This window comes from Oncorhynchus masou, chromosome 33, assembly GCF_036934945.1.
Source record: "Oncorhynchus masou masou isolate Uvic2021 chromosome 33, UVic_Omas_1.1, whole genome shotgun sequence".
In the NCBI taxonomy this organism is placed as follows: domain Eukaryota; kingdom Metazoa; phylum Chordata; class Actinopteri; order Salmoniformes; family Salmonidae; genus Oncorhynchus; species Oncorhynchus masou.
This window is the reverse complement of record NC_088244.1, coordinates 4,928,093-4,946,339: the sequence shown is the minus strand read 5'-3', so window position 1 is coordinate 4,946,339 and position 18,247 is coordinate 4,928,093. Positions and strand designations below refer to the sequence as shown.

At 52.2% G+C, this 18,247-nt stretch overlaps 1 protein-coding gene across 1 annotated transcript in view; it reads left to right on the top strand.

Moving 5' to 3' along the window:
• The window catches only part of LOC135527707 (arginine-glutamic acid dipeptide repeats protein-like), a 259,138-nt gene that overhangs the window by 225,835 nt on the left and 15,056 nt on the right, over nucleotides 1-18,247 (top strand). The window contains 5 exon segments of the mRNA XM_064956220.1: nucleotides 10,982-11,144; nucleotides 13,327-13,419; nucleotides 15,239-15,438; nucleotides 17,131-17,292; nucleotides 17,865-17,978. Coding sequence (XP_064812292.1) covers nucleotides 10,982-11,144; nucleotides 13,327-13,419; nucleotides 15,239-15,438; nucleotides 17,131-17,292; nucleotides 17,865-17,978 — 732 coding nt within the window.

Genomic DNA, 18,247 nt, shown 5'->3' with positions numbered 1-18,247 from the left:
GGTTTGCCGTAGTGTGCTGTGCATCAAAGACACCGAGTGCGAAGTAATTTTCAGAATTAGGAACTAGGGTTAGACGAATGAGCAAAAGATGAGTTCCACATCCCACAAGACAGATCGGTTGAGGGAGGAGTCACGTAGGGATGACGTAAGACAATGGCCCAGTCTATTAATTATATTTCTGTGTGCTGCTGCATTGTGAGGGCCGTTGCCTAAGCATCCAAAGAGTACCCGGGTCTGTAGTGACACCTCTGCCTCTGTGATGCAGTGCCTTAGACCGCTGTGATACAGCCTGGGACTGAACCAGGGTCTGTAGTGACACCTCTAGCTCTGAGATGCCTTAGACCGCTGTGATACAGCCTGGGACTGAACCAGGGTCTGTAGTGACACCTCTGCCTCTGTGATGCAGTGCCTTAGACCGCTGTGATACAGCCTGGGACTGAACCAGGGTCTGTAGTGACACCTCTAGCTCTGAGATGCTGTGCCTTAGACCGCTGTGATACAGCCTGGGACTGAACCAGGGTCTGTAGTGACACCTCTAGCTCTGAGATGCTGTGCCTTAGACCGCTGTGATACAGCCTGGGACTGAACCAGGGTCTGTAGTGACACCTCTAGCTCTGAGATGCTGTGCCTTAGACCGCTGTGATACAGCCTGGGACTGAACCAGGGTCTGTAGTGACACCTCTAGCTCTGAGATGCTGTGCCTTAGACCGCTGTGATACAGCCTGGGACTGAACCAGGGTCTGTAGTGACACCTCTAGCTCTGAGATGCCTTAGACCGCTGTGATACAGCCTGGGACTGAACCAGGGTCTGTAGTGACACCTCTGCCTCTGTAATGCCTTAGACCGCTGTGATACAGCCTGGGACTGAACCAGGGTCTGTAGTGACACCTCTAGCTCTGAGATGCCTTAGACCGCTGTGATACAGCCTGGGACTGAACCAGGGTCTGTAGTGACACCTCTAGCTCTGAGATGCTGTGCCTTAGACCGCTGTGATACAGCCTGGGACTGAACCAGGGTCTGTAGTGACACCTCTAGCTCTGAGATGCTGTGCCTTAGACCGCTGTGATACAGCCTGGGACTGAACCAGGGTCTGTAGTGACACCTCTAGCTCTGAGATGCTGTGCCTTAGACCGCTGTGATACAGTCTGGGACTGAACCAGGGTCTGTAGTGACACCTCTAGCTCTGAGATGCTGTGCTTTAGACCGCTGTGATACAGCCTGGGACTGAACCAGGGTCTGTAGTGACACCTCTAGCTCTGAGATGCCTTAGACCGCTGTGATACAGCCTGGGACTGAACCAGGGTCTGGAGTGACACCTCTAGCTCTGAGATGCTGTGCCTTAGACCGCTGTGATACAGCCTGGGACTGAACCAGGGTCTGGAGTGACACCTCTAGCTCTGAGATGCCTTAGACCGCTGTGATACAGCCTGGGACTGAACCAGGGTCTGTAGTGACACCTCTAGCTCTGAGATGCTGTGCCTTAGACCACTGTGATACAGCCTGGGATTGAACCAGCGTCTGGAGTGACACCTCTAGCTCTGTGATGCTGTGCCTTAGACCGCTGTGATACAGCCTGGGACTGAACCAGGGTCTGTAGTGACACCTCTGCCTCTGTAATGCAGTGCCTTAGACCGCTGTGATACAGCCTGGGACTGAACCAGGGTCTGTAGTGACACCTCTAGCTCTGAGATGCTGTGCCTTAGACCGCTGTGATACAGCCTGGGACTGAACCAGGGTCTGTAGTGACACCTCTAGCTCTGAGATGCTGTGCCTTAGACCGCTGTGATACAGCCTGGGACTGAACCAGGGTCTGTAGTGACACCTCTAGCTCTGAGATGCTGTGCCTTAGACCGCTGTGATACAGCCTGGGACTGAACCAGGGTCTGGAGTGACACCTCTAGCTCTGAGATGCAGTGCCTTAGACCGCTGTGATACAGCCTGGGACTGAACTCGGGTCTGTAGTGACACCTCTAGCTCTGAGATGCTGTGCCTTAGACCGCTGTGATACAGCCTGGGACTGAACTCGGGTCTGTAGTGACACCTCTAGCTCTGAGATGCTGTGCCTTAGACCGCTGTGATACAGCCTGGGACTGAACTCGGGTCTGTAGTGACACCTCTAGCTCTGAGATGCTGTGCCTTAGACCGCTGTGATACAGCCTGGGACTGAACTCGGGTCTGTAGTGACACCTCTAGCTCTGAGATGCTGTGCCTTAGACCGCTGTGATACAGCCTGGGACTGAACTCGGGTCTGTAGTGACACCTCTAGCTCTGAGATGCTGTGCCTTAGACCGCTGTGATACAGCCTGGGACTGAACCAGGGTCTGTAGTGACACCTCTAGCTCTGAGATGCAGTGCCTTAGACCGCTGTGATACAGCCTGGGACTGAACCAGGGTCTGTAGTGACACCTCTAGCTCTGTGATGCAGTGCCTTAGACCGCTGTGATACAGCCTGGGACTGAACTCGGGTCTGTAGTGACACCTCTAGCTCTGAGATGCCTTAGACCGCTGTGATACAGCCTGGGACTGAACCAGGGTCTGTAGTGACACCTCTGCCTCTGTGATGCCTTAGACCGCTGCACCACTCAGGGGGGTCCCTATGACTGATTTAATTTTCACACCGGTTTTCATCCCTAACCGTCGAAATTCAATTACCGTGCCAACCCTATTCACTCGTCCCCTAGCCTAGGACACACAGAGCGTAACACACACTATATGACCTGTTTTTGCTTTGTCATTATTTGTGTGTAGATTGATGAGGGGGAAAAACTATAACTAAAAAATCTATCAAAATGTGGAGAAAGTCAAAGGGTCTGAATTCTTTCCGAATGTACCGTGTGTGTGTGTGTATACGTATATAACACACACACACTGGAACACACACACACACACTGGAACACACACACTGGAACACACACACACACACACACACACACACACACTGGAACACACACACACACGCACTGGAATACACACACACACGCACTGGAATACACACACTGGAACACACACACACTGGAACACACACACACGGTGCATTCGGAAAGAATTCAGCCCCCTTGATTATTTTACACATTTTGACCAGGGAGGCTTTCCCTTCACGAAGAAGGGCACATATTGGTAGAATAGGTAAAATATTTAAAAACCAGACTTTGAATATCCCTTTGAGCATGGTGAAGTTATTCATTACACTTTGGATGGTAAATCAATATACCCAGTCACTACAAAGATGCAGGCGTCCTTCCTAACTCAGTTGCCAGAGAGGAAGGAAACCGCTCAGGGATTTCACCATGATGCGCAATGTTGACTTTAAAACAGTTTGTTTAATGGCTGTGATAGGAGGAAAAACTATGTCAATTAGCATAGTATTGTGGAGCAACTGCAGAGTGAAAAGAAAGAAGCATGCACAGAATGGAGAGTTTTTCAGGATGAGAAATAACCAGAATGGAGTTAAGCACAGGCAACATCCTAGACGAAAATCTGGTTGTCTGCTTTCCCAACAGACACTGGGAGATGAATTGACCTATCAGCAGGACAATAACCTAAAACACATTCGACACTGGAGTTGTTCCTGAGGACCCGAGAAAGTTTTAACTTTAATCTACTAATTGACAATCTATGGCAAGACCTGAAAATGGTTGTCTAGCAATGATAGCTTGAAGAATTCTAAAAGAATGAACGGCAAATGCTGCAGAAACTAGGTGTGGAGAGCTCTCCGAGAAATTACCCTGAAAGACTCACAGCTGTAATCGCTGCCAAAGGTGATTCATGTATTGACTCAGGGCTTTGAATTCTCATCTACTCAAAATATATTACGTGTTTTATTTTTCATGATTTTTAAAATATTTCTTCCACTTTGACATCCCTACCTCACAAGTAGTTGAAGTGATATAACCATAACATTTGTTAACCTTAGCCATCAAATGTGTAGCATTTGAAGTGACCGTATCAGTGAGACTGAGAGGGAGGGAAGCAGAGTGAGTGAGGTCATAGCAGTGAGACTGTCAGGTAGGGAAGCAGAGAGAGTGAGGGAGTCGTAGCAGTGAGACTGAGAGGGAGGGAAGCAGAGAGAGTGAGGTCATAGCCGTCAGATTGTCAGGTAGGGAAGCAGAGAGAGTGAGGTCATAGCAGTGAGACTGTCAGGTAGGGAAGCAGAGAGAGTGAGAGAGTCGTAGCAGTGAGACTGAGAGGGAGGGAAGCAGGGAGAGTGAGGTCATAGCCGTCAGATTGTCAGGTAGGGAAGCAGAGAGAGTGAGGTCATAACAGTGAGACTGTCAGGTAGGGAAGCAGAGAGAGTGAGGTCATAGCAGTGAGACTGTCAGGTAGGGAAGCAGAGAGAGCGAGGTCATAGCAGTGAGACTGTCAGGTAGGGAAGCAGAGAGAGCGAGGTCATAGCAGTGAGACTGTCAGGTAGGGAAGCAGAGAGAGCGAGGTCATAGCAGTGAGACTGTCAGGTAGGGTTAGCAGAGAGAGTGAGGTCATAGCAGTGAGACTGAGAGGGAGGGAAGCAGAGAGAGCGAGGTCATAGCAGTGAGACTGAGAGGGAGGGAAGCAGAGAGAGTGAGGTCATAGCAGTGAGACTGAGAGGGAGGGAAGCAGAGAGAGCGAGGTCATAGCAGTGAGACTGAGAGGGAGGGAAGCAGAGAGAGTGAGGTCATAGCAGTGAGACTGTCAGGTAGGGAAGCATAGAGGGAGGGAGTCGTAGCAGTGAGACTGAGAGGGAGGGAAGCAGAGAGAGTAAGGTCATAGCAGTGAGACTGTCAGGTAGGGAAGCAGAGAGGGAGGGAGTCGTAGCAGTGAGACAGAGGGAGGGAAGCAGAGAGGGCGAGGTCATAGCAGTGAGACTGAGAGGGAGGGAAGCAGAGAGAGTGAGGTCATAGCAGTGAGACTGAGAGGGAGGGAAGCAGAGAGAGTGAGGTCATAGCAGTGAGACTGAGAGGGAGGGAAGCAGAGAGAGTGAGTTCATAGCAGTGAGACTGAGAGGGAGGGAAGCAGAGAGAGTGAGGTCATAGCAGTGAGACTGAGAGGGAGGGAAGCAGAGAGAGTGAGTTCATAGCAGTGAGACTGAGAGGTGAGGGAAGCAGAGAGAGCGAGGTCATAGCAGTGAGACTGAGAGGGAGGGAAGCAGAGAGAGTGAGTTCATAGCAGTGAGACTGAGAGGTGAGGGAAGCAGAGAGAGTGAGGTCATAGCAGTGAGACTGAGAGGGAGGGAAGCAGAGAGAGTGAGGTCATAGCAGTGAGACTGAGAGGGAGGGAAGCAGAGAGAGTGAGTTCATAGCAGTGAGACTGAGAGGTGAGGGAAGCAGAGAGAGCGAGGTCATAGCAGTGAGACTGTCAGGTAGGGAAGCAGAGAGAGTGAGGGAGTCGTAGCAGTGAGACAGAGGGAGGGAAGCAGAGAGAGTGAGATCATAGCAGTGAGACTGAGAGGGAGGGAAGCAGAGAGAGCGAGATCATAGCAGTGAGACTGAGAGGGAGGGAAGCAGAGAGAGCGAGGTCATAGCAGTGAGACTGAGAGGGAGGGAAGCAGAGAGAGCGAGGTCATAGCAGTGAGACTGAGAGGGAGGGAAGCAGAGAGAGCGAGGTCATAGCAGTGAGACTGAGAGGGAGGGAAGCAGAGAGAGCGAGGTCATAGCAGTGAGACTGAGAGGGAGGGAAGCAGAGAGAGCGAGGTAATAGCAGTGAGACTGTCAGGGAGGGAAGCAGAGAGAGTGAGGTCATAGCAGTGAGACTGTTAGGTAGGGAAGCGGAGAGTGTGAGGTCATAGCAGTGAGACTGTCAGGTAGGGAAGCGGAGAGAGTGAGGTCATAGCAGTGAGACTGTTAGGTAGGGAAGCGGAGAGTGTGAGGTCATAGCAGTGAGACTGTCAGGTAGGGAAGCAGAGAGAGTGAGGGAGTCGTAGCAGTGAGACTGAGAGGGAGGGAAGCAGAGAGAGTGAGGTCATAGCAGTGAGACTGAGAGGGAGGGAAGCAGAGAGAGCGAGGTCATAGCAGTGAGACTGTCAGGTAGGGAAGCAGAGAGAGTGAGGGAGTCGTAGCAGTGAGACTGAGAGGGAGGGAAGCAGAGAGAGTGAGGTCATAGCAGCGAAACTGAGAGGGAGGGAAGCAGAGAGAGCGAGGTCATAGCAGTGAGACTGTCAGGTAGGGAAGCAGAGAGTGTGAGGTCATAGCAGTGAGACTGTCAGGGAGGGAAGCAGAGAGAGCGAGGGAGTCGTAGCAGTGAGACAGTGAAACTGAGAGGGAGGGAAGCAGAGAGAGCGAGGTCATAGCAGTGAGACTGTCAGGTAGGGAAGCAGAGAGTGTGAGGTCATAGCAGTGAGACTGTCAGGGAGGGAAGCAGAGAGAGTCAGGGAGTCGTAGCAGTGAGACTGTCAGGTAGGGAAGCAGAGAGAGCGAGGGAGTCGTAGCAGTGAGACAGTGAGACTGAGAGGGAGGGAAGCAGAGAGAGTGAGGTCATAGCAGACGTGGTGACATAAGGTGAGCCCTTTCCTTGTCAGACGATAATCCCCCAGAACACTCATCTCCTGCAGAAGGAAGCAGCCAGCATGCTAGACGGCCTTATATAATACCAAGCTTATTTTGTCACTAGCGTGTTCTGAGAGCTTTCAGCTAGTCTCGTGTAGCTCGCTCTCTGGACAAAAACATATTTCATATGTTAGTACATCATTGTAAAAACAATATTTCACCGGCTTCGACAGATCTGTTTTAGTGTGGAAATATATTTTTTGGGGGTGTGAAATACATTTGCCATTTTGCGTGGTATAAACCAGTCAAACATCATATTCCCAAGCAAATGCTGCGATGACAGTTAGTGACGTTTATGTCTGGTGAAAGAACAAGAAATCATGGGATATCTGGCTTCAGAGAAACTTTGACAGGCAGGCAGGTTGGTGGAGCTATTTAAACCCTCTGTCAAATCTGTCTGTTTGATACTAATTCACCACATGAGGCCCCTCACAACCACAGGACTGAACAGAGACACACTCCTCCCCTCATCGAGCCGTGCTTCGCTGTGTGAACTGTTTCCCTTACGAAAGATCCCCTCTGTTTACGTTGAACTGGTGCAGATGGACTCCATTTACTACTCATGCAAGCTAGTAGTAGCAAGGCAGAGTTAAACTATTTATTTTATTTAACAATTTATTTTTAATTTTTACCTTTATTTTACTAGGCAAGTCAGTTAAGAACAAATTCTTATTTTCAATGACGGCCTAGGAACAGTGGGTTAACTGCCTGTTCAGGACAGATTTGTACCTTGTCAGCTCGGGGATTTGAACTTGCAACCTTTCGGTTACTAGTCCAACGCTCTAACCACTAGGCTACCCTGCTGTCCCATATTTAACTAGGCAAGTCGGTTAAGAACAAAGTCTTATTTACAGTGACGGCCTACAACCGCCCAAACCCAGACGACGCTGGGCCAGTTGTGGACCGCCCCTATGGGTCTCTCAATCACGGCCGGTTGTGATACAGCCTGGATTCGAACCAGGGTGTCTGTAGTGAAGCCTCTAGCACTGAGATGCGTTGCCTTTAGACCGCTGCGCCAAAGGTTTTATTATTTCCCTGTGGTTCCAGAACATTCTAATCAACAGCCAATCCCTTTTGAAGCATTTCCTGTTTTCCACTCATCTACTCCTGTTAGTTTCCTTTTCAAATCTCTGCAATTTAGTTTGTGGACTTTTATTCCTGGATAATGTAATGATGTGTGACTTACTGTAAGTGATTTAGGGCCACAGCAACCTTTTTTCTGTGTGTTGGTTTGTGGTGGTCGTGGGTTGGGTTGTCGAGCTGCTGGGGGGGGCGGAGGGCTGCTGGGGGGGGGGGCGGAGGGCTGCTGGGGGGTGAGGCGGAGGGCTGCTGGGGGGGCTGCTGGGGGGTGAGGCGGAGGGCTGGGGGGGGGGCTGCTGGGGGGTGAGGCGGAGGGCTGGGGGGGAGAGGCGGAGGGCTGCTGGGGGGGGCTGCTGGGGGGTGAGGCGGAGGGCTGCTGGGGGGGGCTGCTGGGGGGTGAGGCGGAGGGCTGGGGGGGAGAGGCGGAGGGCTGCTGGGGGGGGCTGCTGGGGGGTGAGGCGGAGGGCTGCTGGGGGGGTGAGGCGGAGGGCTGGGGGGGGAGAGGCGGAGGGCTGCTGGGGGCTGCTGGGGGGGAGAGAACAGTCATTAATCACAGAGCAGACAACACACTCAGGCTGCTCTAGTACTCGCTGCTTGATACATCTGATCTGCACAGTTCAATTAGATTTCACAGCAGGACGTCTCGCCAGATTACCCTACCTGCACGCTCACCCCCAGCCAGATCCCTGCCCTCACCAGCTGGCCCGGCTAGAGAGAGAGGGGCAGACACTGTTTGCTGAAGAAGTTGCAACACTGACGGAGAGGACCAAATCAATCAATAGGCTTTTAACACCGTGGAGGGCTGTTCAGACCCTTTAACACCGTGGAGGGCTGTTCAGACAGCCTCCCTCAGTAAAGAGCACTAGTTAATGTGGCCAGACAGCCTCCCTCAGTAAAGAGCACTAGTTAATGTGGCCAGACAGCCTCCCTCAGTAAAGAGCACTAGTTAATGTGGCCAGACAGCCTCCCTCAGTAAAGAGCACTAGTTAATGTGGCCAGACAGCCTCCCTCAGTAAAGAGCATTGATCTAGTGATCTCCAGTGATCTGGAGTCATGGTCTCCGTGGCCTGGAGTCATGGTCTCCGTGGCCTGGAGTCATGGTCTCCGTGGCCTGGAGTCATGGTCTCCGTGGCCTGGAGTCATGGTCTCCGTGGCCTGGAGTCATGGTCTCAGTGATCTGGAGTCATGGTCTCCGTGGCCTGGAGTCATGGTCTCCGTGGCCTGGAGTCATGGTCTCAGTGATCTGGAGTCATGGTCTCAGTGGCCTGGAGTCATGGTCTCCGTGGCCTGGAGTCATGGTCTCCGTGGCCTGGAGTCATGGTCTCAGTGATCTGGAGTCATGGTCTCCGTGGCCTGGAGTCATGGTCTCCGTGGCCTGGAGTCATGGTCTCAGTGATCTGGAGTCATGGTCTCAGTGGCCTGGAGTCATGGTCTCAGTGGCCTGGAGTCATGGTCTCCGTGGCCTGGAGTCATGGTCTCAGTGATCTGGAGTCATGGTCTCCATGGCCTGGAGTCATGGTCTCCGTGGCCTGGAGTCATGGTCTCAGTGGCCTGGAGTCATGGTCTCCGTGGCCCGGAGTCATGGTCTCTGTGGCCTGGAGTCATGGTCTCTGTGGCCTGGAGTCATGGTCTCAGTGATCTGGAGTCATGGTCTCCGTGGCCTGGAGTCATGGTCTCCGTGGCCTGGAGTCATGGTCTCCGTGGCCTGGAGTCATGGTCTCCGTGGCCTGGAGTCATGGTCTCAGTGGCCTGGAGTCATGGTCTCCGTGGCCTGGAGTCATGGTCTCAGTGATCTGGAGTCATGGTCTCCATGGCCTGGAGTCATGGTCTCCGTGGCCTGGAGTCATGGTCTCAGTGGCCTGGAGTCATGGTCTCCGTGGCCCGGAGTCATGGTCTCTGTGGCCTGGAGTCATGGTCTCTGTGGCCTGGAGTCATGGTCTCAGTGATCTGGAGTCATGGTCTCCGTGGCCTGGAGTCATGGTCTCCGTGGCCTGGAGTCATGGTCTCCGTGGCCTGGAGTCATGGTCTCCGTGGCCTGGAGTCATGGTCTCCGTGGCCTGGAGTCATGGTCTCCGTGGCCTGGAGTCATGGTCTCAGTGATCTGGAGTCATGGTCTCAGTGATCTGGAGTCATGGTCTCCGTGGCCTGGAGTCATGGTCTCCGTGGCCTGGAGTCATGGTCTCAGTGGCCTGGAGTCATGGTCTCCGTGGCCTGGAGTCATGGTCTCCGTGGCCTGGAGTCATGGTCTCCGTGGCCTGGAGTCATGGTCTCCGTGGCCTGGAGTCATGGTCTCAGTGGCCTGGAGTCATGGTCTCCGTGGCCTGGAGTCATGGTCTCAGTGATCTGGAGTCATGGTCTCCGTGGCCCGGAGTCATGGTCTCAGTGATCTGGAGTCATGGTCTCAGTGATCTGGAGTCATGGTCTCCATGGCCTGCTGTCAGGGGTTCTGCTGTCAGGGGTTCTGCTGTCAGGGGTTCTGCTGTCAGTGGTTCTGCTGTCAGGGGTTCTGTTGTCAGGGGTTCTGTTGTCAGTGGTTCTGCTGTCAGTGGTTCTGCTGTCAGTGGTTCTGCTGTCAGGGGTTCTGCTGTCAGGGGTTCTGTTGTCAGTGGTTCTGCTGTCAGTGGTTCTGCTGTCAGGGGTTCTGCTGTCAGGGGTTCTGCTGTCAGTAGTCCTGCTGTCAGGGGTTCTGCTGTCAGGGGTTCTGCTGTCAGGGGTTCTGCTGTCAGGGGTTCTGCTGTCAGTGGTTCTGCTGTCAGGGGTTCTGCTGTCAGTGGTCCTGCTGTCAGGGGTTCTGCTGTCAGGGGTTCTGCTGTCAGTGGTTCTGCTGTCAGGGGTTCTGCTGTCAGGGGTTCTGTTGTCAGGGGTTCTGCTGTCAGTGGTTCTGCTGTCAGGGGTTCTGCTGTCAGTGGTCCTGCTGTCAGGGGTTCTGCTGTCAGTGGTTCTGCTGTCAGGGGTTCTGCTGTCAGGGGTTCTGCTGTCAGTGGTCCTGCTGTCAGGGGTTCTGCTGTCAGGGGTTCTGCTGTCAGTGGTTCTGCTGTCAGGGGTTCTGCTGTCAGGGGTTCTGTTGTCAGGGGTTCTGCTGTCAGTGGTTCTGCTGTCAGTGGTTCTGCTGTCAGTGGTTCTGCTGTCAGGGGTCCTGCTGTCAGTGGTTCTGCTGTCAGTGGTTCTGCTGTCAGGGGTCCTGCTGTCAGGGGTTCTGCTGTCAGGGGTTCTGCTGTCAGGGGTTCTGCTGTCAGTGGTTCTGCTGTCAGGGATTCTGCTGTCAGTGGTTCTGCTGTCAGGGGTCCTGCTGTCAGGGGTTCTGCTGTCAGGGGTCCTGCTGTCAGGGGTTCTGCTGTCAGTGGTTCTGCTCTCATCCTCCCTCTCCCATGTCTACCTTGCAGGGTGAGTTGATAACCTTCTACTACTACTGGAAGAAGAGTCCTGAGGCAGCGTCGTCCAGGGCCCACCGTAGACACCGTCGCCAGCCTGTGTTCCGACGCATCAAGACACGCACTGCCTCCACCCCCGTCAACATCCCGTCTAGACCCCCCTCCTCAGAGTTCTGTAAGTAGGACACCAACTCTCTACCCCCCGTCTAAACCCTCCTCCTCAGAGTTCTGTAAGTAGGACACCAACTCTCCACCCCCCGTCTAGACCCCCCTCCCCAGAGTTCTGTTAGTAGGACACCACCTCTCCACCCCCGTCTAGACCCCCCTCCTCAGAGTTCTCCTCAGAGTTCTGTAAGTAGCACACCAACTCTCCACCCCCCGTCTAGACCCCCTCCTCAGAGTTCTGTAAGTAGGACACTAACTCTCCACCCCCCGTCTAGACCCCCTCCTCAGAGTTCTGTAAGTAGGACACTAAACCTCCACCCCCGTCAACATCCCGTCTAGACCCCCTCCTCAGAGTTCTGTAAGTAGTACACCAACTCTCCACCCCCGTCTAGACCCCCTCCTCAGAGTTCTGTAAGTAGGACACCAACTCTCCACCCCCCGTCTAGACCCCCTCCTCAGAGTTCTGTAAGTAGTAGACCAACTCTCCACCCCCCGTCTAGACCCCCTCCTCAGAGTTCTGTAAGTAGGACACTAACTCTCCACCCCCGTCTAGACCCCCCTCCCCAGAGTTCTGTAAGTAGGACACCACCTCTCCACCCCCCCGTCTAGACCCCCTCCTCAGAGTTCTGTAAGTAGTAGACCAACTCTCCACCCCCGTCTAGACCCCCTCCTCAGAGTTCTGTAAGTAGGACACCAACTCTCCACCCCCGTCTAGACCTCCCTCCTCAGAGTTCTGTAAGTAGGACACCACCTCTCCACCCCCCGTCTAGACCCCCCTCCTCAGAGTTCTGTAAGTAGGACACCACCTCTCCACCCCCCCGTCTAGACCCCCTCCTCAGAGTTCTGTAAGTAGGACACCACCTCTCCACCCCCTGTCTAGACCCCCCTCCTCAGAGTTCTGTAAGTAGGACACCACCTCTCCACCCCCCGTCTAGACCCCCTCCTCAGAGTTCTGTAAGTAGGACACCACCTCTCCACCCCCCGTCTAGACCCCCCTCCTCAGAGTTCTGTAAGTAGGACACCACCTCTCCACCCCCATCTAGACCCCCCTCCTCAGAGTTCTGTAAGTAGGACACCACCTCTCCACCCCCCGTCTAAACCCCCCTCCTCACCCCCCGTCTAAACCCCCCTCCTCAGAGTTCTCCTCAGAGTTCTGTTAGTAGGACACCACCTCTCCACCCCCCGTCTAGACCCCCCTCCTCAGAGTTCTCCTCAGAGTTCTGTTAGTAGGACACCACCTCTCCACCCCCCGTCTAAACCCCCCTCCTCAGAGTTCTGTTAGTAGGACACCACCTCTCCACCCCCCCGTCTAAACCCCCCTCCTCAGAGTTCTCCTCAGAGTTCTGTTAGTAGGACACCACCTCTCCACCCCCCCGTCTAGACTCCCCTCCCCAGAGTTCTGTAAGTAGGACACCACCTCTCCACCCCCCGTCTAGACCCCCCTCCTCAGAGTTCTGTTAGTAGGACACCACCTCTCCACCCCCCCGTCTAGACCCCCTCATCAGAGTTCTGTTAGTAGGACACCACCTCTCCACCCCCGTCTAGACCCCCTCATCAGAGTTCTGTTAGTAGGACACCACCTCTCCACCCCCGTCTAAACCCCCTCCTCAGAGTTCTGTTATGTAAGTGGAAGAAGAAATACATTTTATTGTGGAATATATATATATTTATTATTATTATTTTATTATTTTATTATTTTTTCCAAGTGTTCCAGTTTTGTACTACTGTGTTGGAGGGATCAAACCTTAATTAATACATTGTTATTTAACAATGTTAATGTGACAGCATTGTAATTTGAGGAGGGGGGTCTGGACGAGGGGTCTGGACGGGGGGTCTGGACGGGGGGTCTGGACGGGGGGGGGTCTGGACGGGGGGGTCTGGATGGGGGGGGCTGGACGGGGGGGGGTCTGGACGGGGGTCTGGACGGGGGGGCTGGACGGGGGGGTCTGGACGGGGGGGTCTGGACGGGGGGGTCTGGACGGGGGGGTCTGGACGGGGGGGGACTGGACGGGGGGGGGACTGGACGGGGGGTCTGGACGGGGGGGACTGGACGGGGGGTCTGGACGGGGGGGGGTCTGGACGGGGGGGGGGGACTGGACGGGGGGGGGTCTGGACGAGTTATTTTTTCCAGACGGTACTTTTTTCAGGAAAGTCGTGTTTTAATTTAGAAGGTGTGTTCTGTTCTCCTCCAGTGGACCTGAGTTCAGCCAATGAAGATGACCTGGACAGTGAAGACAGTGAGCAGGAGCTGAAGGGTTACGCCTGCAGACACTGTTTCACCACCAGTAAGTACCATCATCTCTGTGTTACACCATCACCGCGACCTGGTGTGACAGTCCTCATGGTTTGTGATCAGTTTAAATCCCACCTCAAAACGGAGACGGGGACGTGGCCTGTATGAGTCCTCTGTCTCCCTGTCTAGCTGTGTGTGTGAGTCCTCTGTCTCCCTGTCTAGCTGTGTGTATGAGTCCTCTGTCTCCCTGTCTAGCTGTGTGTATGAGTCCTCTGTTTCCCTGTCTAGCTGTGTGTGTGAGTCCTCTGTCTAGCTGTGTGTATGAGTCCTCTGTCTAGCTGTGTGTATGAGTCCTCTGTCTGCCTGTCTAGCTGTGTGTATGAGTCCTCCGTCTGCCTGTCTAGCTGTGTGTATGAGTCCTCTGTCTCCCTGTCTAGTTGTGTGTATGAGTCCTCTGCCTCCCTGTCTAGCTGTGTGTATGAGTCCTCTGCCTCCCTGTCTAGCTGTGTTTATGAGTCCTCTGTCTTCCTGTCTAGTTGTGTGCATGAGTCCTCTGCCTCCCTGTCTAGCTGTGTGTATGAGTCCTCTGTCTCCCTGTCTAGCTGTGTGTATGAGTCCTCTGTCTCCCTGTCTAGCTGTGTGTATGAGTCCTCTGCCTCCCTGTCTAGCTGTGTGTATGAGTCCTCTGTCTGCCTGTCTAGCTGTGTGTATGAGTCCTCTGTCTCCCTGTCTAGCTGTGTGTATGAGTCCTCTGTTTCCCTGTCTAGCTGTGTGTATGAGTCCTCTGTCTAGCTGTGTGTATGAGTCCTCTGTCTCCCTGTCTAGCTGTGTGTATGAGTCCTCTGTCTCCCTGTCTAGCTGTGTGTATGAGTCCTCTGTTTCCCTGTCTAGTTGTGTGTATGAGTCCTCTGTCTAGCTGTGTGTATGAGTCCTCTGTCTCTCTGTCTAGCTGTGTGTATGAGTCCTCTGTCTCCCTGTCTAGCTGTGTGTATGAGTCCTCTGTCTAGCTGTGTGTATGAGTCCTCTGTCTCCCTGTCTAGCTGTGTGTATGAGTCCTCTGCCTCCCTGTCTAGCTGTGTGTATGAGTCCTCTGTCTAGCTGTGTGTATGAGTCCTCTGTCTGCCTGTCTAGCTGTGTGTATGAGTCCTCTGTCTCCCTGTCTAGCTGTGTGTATGAGTCCTCTGTCTCCCTCTCTGCTGTGTGTATGAGTCCTCTGTCTCTCCGTCTAGCTGTGAGTCCTCTGTCTCCCTGTCTAGCTGTGTGTATGAGTCCTCTGTCTCCCTGTGTGTAGTGATGTTTGAGTCCTCTGGCTCCCTGTCTAGCTGTGTGTATGAGTCCTCTGGCTCCCTCTCTAGCTGTGTGTATGAGTCCTCTGTCTCCGTGTGAAGTGATGTGAGTCCTCTGTCTCCCTGTGTGTAGTGATGTGAGTCCTCTGTCTCCCTGTGTGTAGTGATGTGTGAGTCCTCTGTCTCCCTCTCTAGCTGTGTGTATGAGTCCTCTGTCTCTGTGTGTGTAGTGATGTGTGAGTCCTCTGTCTCCGTGTGTAGTGATGTGTGAGTCCTCTGTCTCCCTCTCTAGCTGTGTGTATGAGTCCTCTGTCTCTGTGTGTAGTGATGTGTGAGTCCTCTGTCTCCGTGTGTAGTGATGTGTGAGTCCTCTGTCTCCCTCTCTAGCTGTGTGTATGAGTCCTCTGTCTCCGTGTGAAGTGATGTGTGAGTCCTCTGTCTCCGTGTGTAGTGATGTGAGTCCTCTGTCTCCCTGTGTGTAGTGATGTGTGAGTCCTCTGTCTCCGTGTGTGTAGTGATGTGTGAGTCCTCTGTCTCCCTGTGTGTAGTGATGTGTGAGTCCTCTGTCTCTGCCATCTCTCTCAGCCTCTAAGGACTGGCACCACGGGGGCAGAGAGAACATCTTGTTGTGTACAGACTGTCGTATCCACTTTAAGAAGTACGGCGAGCTGCCCCCCATCGAGAAGCCCGTGGACCCGCCTCCGTTTATGTTCAAACCCGTCAAAGAGGATGAGGATGGACTCAGCGGCAAGCATAGCATGAAGACCCGACGCAACAGAGGATCGGTACGACTCCCTCCCTCTCTATTGCTTTCTCTCTGTCGTTCTTCTGTCTTTCTTCTCTCTTTCTCTTTCCCTCTGTCTGTGCGCTCTCTTCTCTCTTTCTCTTTCCCTCTTGTCTCTGCTCTTTCTTCTTTCTCTTTCTCTTTCCCTCTTGTCTCTGCTCTTTCTTCTCTCTCTTTCTCTTTCCCTCTGTCTGTGCTCTCTTCTCTCTCTTTCTCTTTCCCTCTGTCTGTGCTCTCTTCTCTCTCTTTCTCTTTCCCTCTGTCTCTCCTCTTCTCTCTCTTTCTCTTTTCCTCTTGTCTCTGCTCTCTCTTCTCTCTCTTTCTCATTTTTTTGTTGTCTCTTTCTTTCTCTATAATCACGTTTCCATCCACAGGTTTTATGCGAGTAAAGTCATACTGTATACAAAAACATCACCACAGCTGTGATGGAAACAGGAAGTCTCGGTACAATTTTATAAATGCAGACAGATCATTTGTTAGGTTCGACATGATGGGATATTTTTGCGTCGGTAAAATAAATTATGTGAGAAATGTCTTTATGCGCCAATATTGATATAAAGTGGCTGTTCCACTGGATGTCATAAGGTGAATTCACCAATTTGTAAGTCGCTCTGGATAAGAGCGTCTGCCAAATGACTTAAATGTAAATGTAAATGTAATATAATAACCATTGTATCGAAGTCAACTTGGAGTCACGCGATGCCGCGTGTTCTTCTCACTACGGCTCGTCTTGAAAGTATACAGTAGAGGTCGACCGATTTATGATATTTCAACACCGATACCGATTATTGGAGAAACAAAAATAAACAATGCCTATTTTTATATATGTATATATAATAATAATGACGATTACAACAATACTGAATTAACAATGAACACTTTTATTTTAACTTTGTATAATACATAAATAAAATCCTATTTAGTCTCAAATAAATAATGAAACATGTTCAACTTGGTTTAAATAATGCAAAAACAAAGTGTTGGAGAAAAAAGTAAAAGTGCAATATGTGCCATGTACAGTGCCTTGCGAAAGTATTCGGCCCCCTTGAACTTTGCGACCTTTTGCCACATTTCAGGCTTCAAACATAAAGATATAAAACTGTATTTTTTTGTGACGAATCAACAACAAGTGGGACACAATCATGAAGTGGAACGACATTTATTGGATATTTCAAACTTTTTTAACAAATCAAAAACTGCAAAATTGGGCGTGCAAAATTATTCAGCCCCTTTACTTTCAGTGCAGCAAACTCTCTCCAGAAGTTCAGTGTATTGATTTTAAGAAAGGCATTGATGTTCACGATTAGGTACACATTGGAGTAACGACAGTGCTTTTTTCGCGCTTAAATCACTCGTTTGGCGAAGTAGGCTGTGATTCGATGATAAATGAACAGGCACCGCATCGATTATATGCAACGCAGGACAAGCTAGATAAACTAGTAATATCATCAACCATGTGTAGTTAACTAGTGATTTATGTTAAGATTGATTGTTTTTTATAAGATATGTTTAATGCTAGCTAGCACCTTACTATTATTTGTTAATAATAATGGCACGGCATCCGTCTTCAGGTTTAGCTTCCTGGCAAGACCTATCGAATGTCCTCACCAGTTGTTAAAGCAACTTCGCTCTAAATGTACACTGCACTTACATGTTTGGAAACAAACCTCGCTTCTTCTTCTCTCGTCTTCAGATGTCGACGCTCCGTAGTGGCCGGAAGAAGCAGACAGCCAGCCCTGATGGACGAGCGTCTCCAACCAATGAGGACCTCCGGTCTAGTGGCCGTACCTCCCCCTCCGCAGCCTCCACAGACAGCACTGACAGCAAGACAGACCCCATGAAGAAACCCAGCAAGGTAGAGTACACACACACACACACACACACACACACACACACACACACACAGAAGCTGTGTTGGGGCAGGATCACTCACGGGGCAGGATCACTCACGGGGCGGGATCACTCACGGGGCGGGATCACTCACGGGGCGGGATCACTCACGGGGCAGGATCACTCACGGGGCAGGATCACTCACGGGGCAGGATCACTCACGGGGCAGGATCACTCACGGGGCGGGATCACTCACGGGGCGGGATCACTCACGGGGCGGGATCACTCACGGGGCGGGATCACTCACGGGGCGGGATCACTCACGGGGCGGGATCACTCACGGGGCGGGATCACTCACGGGGCGGGATCACTCACGGGGCGGGATCACTCACGGGGCGGGATCACTCACGGGGCGGGATCACTCACAGGGCAGGATCACTCACAGGGCAGGATCACTCACAGGGCAGGATCATGAGTGTTTAGGTCCTCAGCCATTCCCTCTCATTAGCCTCAGTAGCAGGTGGATCTGTCTGAAAGACTGATTGGAAATGACAGCAAAAGTATGACATTATTGATTGATTGATTGATTGTCTTCAGAAGATCAAGGAGGAGTCTCCTATGAAGTGTGCCAAACGCCAACGAGAGAAAGGAGGAGCCTCAGACACCGAGGACACGGACAACAGGACAATCGCAAAAAAGTCCAAGACCCAGGTGACCTAGCTACTACGTGTCATACCGGAGAGTTTCTGTTGGTTTGGCTCCCTAGATGTGTTGTGGGTTGAGGAATAGTGTCTGTCTAGCTCTGGGCTTGTAGTATGGAAGACCTGGAGGAGAACTGATCCTAGAGGTCTGTTATTATAGTGCTAATATACCAAGCCTTATTCTTCTCTTCGTGTATATTCAAAAAATGTTCCTCCGTTGTTAATGAGATGTGTATACCACAACCATTCACGTCCTCGACTTCGGTCTTTCCGTTCCCT